The sequence below is a fragment of the Coregonus lavaretus genome, assembly GCF_964263955.1.
Source record: "Coregonus lavaretus genome assembly, contig: HAP1_SCAFFOLD_979, whole genome shotgun sequence".
NCBI lineage: Eukaryota > Metazoa > Chordata > Actinopteri > Salmoniformes > Salmonidae > Coregonus > Coregonus lavaretus.
In genome coordinates this window covers 155,001-160,000 of record NW_028156106.1, presented here as the reverse complement: position 1 = coordinate 160,000, position 5,000 = coordinate 155,001, and the positions used below count along the sequence as shown (strand labels likewise).

The following is a 5,000-nucleotide window of genomic DNA, read 5'->3' as shown; positions in this document are numbered from 1 at the left end:
TTGGATAAGGCCACACCGGCCCGGTGGCCAATCGTTGCCTCTTGTGGCGAGGTATATGTACGGCTCTCGAAGTGGCGAGCGGCTCATTCAGACTTTCTGTGACTTTCTCAAGCTACCAATATGAGCGGAAGAGGCAAAACCGGAGGCAAGGCCAGGGCGAAGGCAAAGACCCGTTCATCCCGTGCTGGCCTCCAGTTCCCCGTGGGCCGTGTGCACAGGCTGCTGCGCAAAGGCAACTACGCCGAGCGTGTGGGCGCTGGCGCACCAGTCTACCTGGCCGCCGTACTCGAGTACCTGACTGCTGAGATCCTGGAGTTGGCCGGCAACGCTGCCCGTGACAACAAGAAGACTCGTATCATCCCCCGTCACCTGCAACTGGCCGTCCGTAACGACGAGGAGCTGAACAAACTGCTCGGCGGTGTGACCATCGCTCAGGGTGGTGTGCTGCCCAACATCCAGGCAGTCCTACTCCCCAAGAAGACCGAGAAGGCAGTCAAAGCCAAGTAAATTCGCTACTGCGACTTCAACTTGACTACTCAACCCCCAAAGGCTCTTTTAAGAGCCAACCACCTAGCTCTCCAAAAGCGCAAAGTACCTTTCTATGACCGCAATACATTGAGTGGGTGTATACACAACTATTTCGACATTCTGTGCCCACATGAGGCCTTGCATGAACAACAACACCTACTTGGCCTCATTTGCCATAGCAGGCTAGCATTAGATGATACGTGCCTATAAGCTGTCACTCTTGACTTTGGCGACTATTATTGCGCGTAAAGGGCCGGCGGCGTCCTATTGCGCGCGCACCGGGAGTTTGAGTTTTGGAGAGGCCGGGCCTCCCGTCCAATGGCCAACGGAGGAGGCCTGCGAAACGGGCCAATCGGGGTGGTGGGGAGATGGTGTCCAATCAGCAGGCGCCACTGCCGGCTTTATAAACTTCACATAGGCATTTCGAGGCTATACTCCCGACTGTCAGAGCAGCGCCATGGCCAGAACCAAGCAAACCGCTCGCAAATCCACCGGTGGCAAAGCCCCCAGGAAGCAGCTCGCCACTAAGGCTGCTCGCAAGAGTGCCCCGGCCACCGGCGGTGTGAAGAAGCCTCACCGTTACAGGCCCGGCACCGTGGCTCTGAGAGAGATCCGTCGTTACCAGAAGTCCACTGAGCTACTCATCCGCAAGCTGCCCTTCCAGCGCCTGGTGCGAGAAATCGCCCAGGACTTCAAGACCGACCTGCGCTTCCAGAGCTCCGCCGTGATGGCCCTACAGGAGGCTAGCGAGGCTTACCTGGTCGGCCTGTTCGAGGACACCAACCTGTGCGCCATCCACGCCAAGCGGGTGACCATCATGCCCAAGGACATCCAGCTGGCCCGCCGTATTCGCGGAGAGCGCGCATAAATGAGGATGACCTGAACTCGAATATCCCCCAAAGGCTCTTTTAAGAGCCACCTCCATATTTCCATCAAAAAGGCACAATTGTTCCATGTATACACGCACCTCTACATTAGCCACCATGTATGTTGTTCACTAACACGTCTAAAAGCTACGTATTGCACCTTTTTAGTTGCCTGAAGTCTAGCTTCAATGTTTGTGTGTGTGTATATACACAACCATCTGGCATCATCCACTTCCTTTGAACTATATAGTAACACAGTAAAATGCTTTACAAAGGAGGGGAAAAAGAAACGAGTGATAATATAGGCCGAATAGTAACAAGAATTGTGTTCAGATGAATAATTGACACTATTAGTTGTGTGTAATAATAGCCTTGCATGCAGTCCAGAAAAAACATTGCATGCCAACTTACTTTGAAAGTCCCATGTTGCAGTGCTGCTGAGAGACTCATGCAGAGGCCCAAACTTTACAATGGAGCACGGAGGCCATCTTGTGGTTAAATGTGGGTACTGCACCTCATGGTGAGTCCCTTTCAGCATTTGCTCTTTAGGCCAGCGTTTCCCAAACGCGGTCCTGGGGTCCACAAGGGGTGCGCGTTTTGCGTTTTGCCCTAGCACTCCACAACTGATTCTAATACTCCCAGCTTGATGATGATGAGTTGATTATTTGAATCAGCTGTGTAGTGCTAGGGCAAAAACTCCCAAAATGTGGCCCGAGTTTGGGAAACCCTGCTTTAGGCTAATACTAGCCTATTAGGATGACTTGGTTCGATCGCTTTAATGGCAACTGCTGAACTCTGGTTTCACTAATTACTTGTCCCAGGTCACCATTATGAATCCAATAGCAAAACAAATGTTTCAAAATAGCTCAATAGTGAAAAAAGGCCAGGAAATGATGGGTTCTCAGCAATATTTCACCAACAACCAATCACTATTCACGCATAGACATTAGGATCATCAACAAATATTCCTAAGTCATACTACAAAAGGGTTGTAACGAAATGGATTTGTCTGTTCAATGCAAGTTCAACGTCAAAGAAAAAGTGCATCACCACAACAAACGTGTCTTTAGATACACTGTAAAAAATGACTTTGTGGAATGTACTCAAGCTATTACAGTCAACAAAAGCACACGTCATATTGTTGAGTAGATCTTTTTGCTTGTTTTTATGAGTAGATAAGCTTGAGTAAGTTGAGTTGATGTGGTCCAATACATTGAGTAAAGATGATAGAGACGTAAAAAGGATTATATTACGTTGATTCGACTCAAATAGACATTGTGTTATTTTACCTGAATGATTCATCCTATTATGTATTTAGACCAACTTACTTTGGATTCACTCAATCACATCCCTTAAGAGAAAAGGTATCCGGACACCGGGAATCCATTTATTTAAACATCAACGGTTTGCAAAACATCTGTTATTATGAGTTGACAAATTACGTAATTGCAATCAACACTGCAGGTAAATCATGATTGCTGCAGGTAGGCAACACCGTAGAAATAGGAACTACAACACTAACAACAAGTGACATTTACTCCTGATGTACTGACTGACCTGTTGCAACCTCTACAACCACTGTGCTTATTATTTGACCCTGCTGGTCATCTATGAACGTTTGAACATCTTGGAGAAAAATGTGTGAAACCACTGCCTATATGAGGAGCTGTCGTTGTTTGTTTTATTACCACATACTTATGGAAATTGCACCGGTTGAGAGATGATGGCTCTCTTGTGCCTACGGTGAAGGGTACTTCTGATCCAGCAGGTGGTGCTAAGATCCCTCCCTATATGACTTGAATGATGAGTTGATTTATTCCTTATAGCTCCTAATGATTTTAAGGCCAGTGTTGGCAAACATTACTTGTGCTCCAGCAGGTGGCCATGACATCCCTCCCTATATGACTTGACTGACCAGTTAGTTGATGGACTCCTTATAGCTCCTAAATTTAATGATTTTAAGGCCAGTGTTGGCAAACATGACTTCTGCTCCAGCAGGTGGCCATGAAATCCCCCCCTATATGACTTGACTGACCAGGTAGTTGATGGACTCCTTATAGCTCTTAATGATCTCAAGTGTCTGTGTTTTTATGTGGTTAGGAGTTTTGCTCACTGCGTGTCCCCCTTCCATTTCAGTGTTTCCCAACTCCAGCGGTAGAGTAGGCTACCCCCAACAGGACCCATTTTTCTTGTAGGCCTGGACAGCCACAGCTGATTGAACAACCTGTCACCTAAATTACCAAGTCCTCAATGAGTAGAATCAGGTGCAACAACAACAACAACAACAACAACAACAACAACAATATGAGGAGAGGGACACAGTGTACTAGCTGATCTCCCAGTTGTCACAGTTTGGCCTTGTGTTCCACATAGCCTATATCAGTATTTGAGTATGTTTCCCGCGCACGTTAGTTGCTTTCACGTCATCTTTGTGAAATCGCTCCTCCCTAGTCCCCTAGAACGAGCGCCCTCCCCTTTGCAACGCCTCCGAACATATAACAGAGGCGCGCTTTCTGTGCCGCCGGCCTCAATCAGGTCGACCAAACGCAGATAATAGCGCACCGCGCACCGGCGCTGAAATCATTCATTCACTTGAACTCAACTAGCGAACACACCATGTCCGGAAGAGGCAAAGGCGGCAAGGGACTCGGAAAAGGAGGCGCCAAGCGTCACCGCAAAGTTCTCCGCGATAACATCCAGGGAATCACCAAACCCGCTATCCGCCGTCTGGCTCGCCGCGGCGGCGTGAAGCGTATTTCCGGTCTGATCTACGAGGAGACCCGCGGTGTCCTGAAGGTGTTCCTGGAGAACGTGATCCGTGACGCAGTCACCTACACCGAGCACGCCAAGAGGAAGACCGTTACCGCCATGGACGTGGTCTACGCTCTGAAACGTCAGGGACGCACCCTGTACGGTTTCGGCGGTTAAACCCACTCTCTTCGGAACCTCAACACCCCGACTCGAACCCAAAGGCTCTTTTAAGAGCCACCCACATCCGCTTAAAATGGGCCCATTCCATGTAGTGTTATATATAACAACAAATGTTTAGTATGCAATTTAGTAAGAAAGTATGAGCCACTTCGAGTGGACAGGGAGTATTAATTAGAGGATTATAATGTCCCGTCCACTTTTAGCGCACAGAGGGAGGCCTATATCTGACAGTGGCAAAGTGTAAGAACGTTATTATTTTGGGTCAAGCAATAGTGGAATTTGGACAACATAAAGCCACCACGAGTCGGTAGACGTGGCTCGAAAAGAGGGGGACAGCGCGCACACACACACACACACAGTCCAAAATGGGAGCCCTATGTCTGACGGTGCCAAAGTGGGCAATTCTATCACCAGCATTATTTGGCACAACAATCGTGCCATTTGGACACCTATTAAAGCCCCCCTTTTGAAACACACAATTCCCCATCGGTCACAGAGCATAGGCTATAGAGAGGAGGGAGGGAGGGAGGGAGGGAGGGAGGGAGGGAGGGAGGGAGGGAGGGAGGGAGCAAGCAAGCAGGGGAGTGTCTACGGCCGCTGACTTTGCTTAGCTTCCTCTTCATAAGACGGGTAAGCGCCCTTCACCCCCTCATTCGTTTCTGAGAAGCAACGAGA

The 5,000-nt window shown here is 48.8% G+C and overlaps 3 protein-coding genes across 3 annotated transcripts; all 3 read left to right on the top strand.

Annotated features, from left to right (window-relative positions):
* Positions 1 to 120: 120 nt before the first annotated feature.
* LOC311126787 (histone H2A) lies at positions 121 to 507 on the top strand (the record flags this gene model as incomplete). The annotated part of the gene is made up of 1 exon (XM_084200769.1): positions 121 to 507. The coding sequence occupies one exon, from the start codon at positions 121 to 123 to the stop codon at positions 505 to 507; it is 387 nt and encodes a 128-aa protein (XP_084056895.1).
* Positions 508 to 915: 408 nt separating this feature from the next.
* LOC311126785 (histone H3.2) lies at positions 916 to 1,396 on the top strand (the record flags this gene model as incomplete). The annotated part of the gene is made up of 1 exon (XM_084200767.1): positions 916 to 1,396. Exon 1 carries the CDS (start codon positions 986 to 988, stop codon positions 1,394 to 1,396), a length of 411 nt encoding a protein of 136 aa, XP_084056893.1. The 5' UTR covers positions 916 to 985.
* Positions 1,397 to 4,010: 2,614 nt separating this feature from the next.
* LOC311126818 (histone H4) lies at positions 4,011 to 4,322 on the top strand (the record flags this gene model as incomplete). The annotated part of the gene is made up of 1 exon (XM_084200798.1): positions 4,011 to 4,322. The coding sequence occupies one exon, from the start codon at positions 4,011 to 4,013 to the stop codon at positions 4,320 to 4,322; it is 312 nt and encodes a 103-aa protein (XP_084056924.1).
* Positions 4,323 to 5,000: the final 678 nt, after the last annotated feature.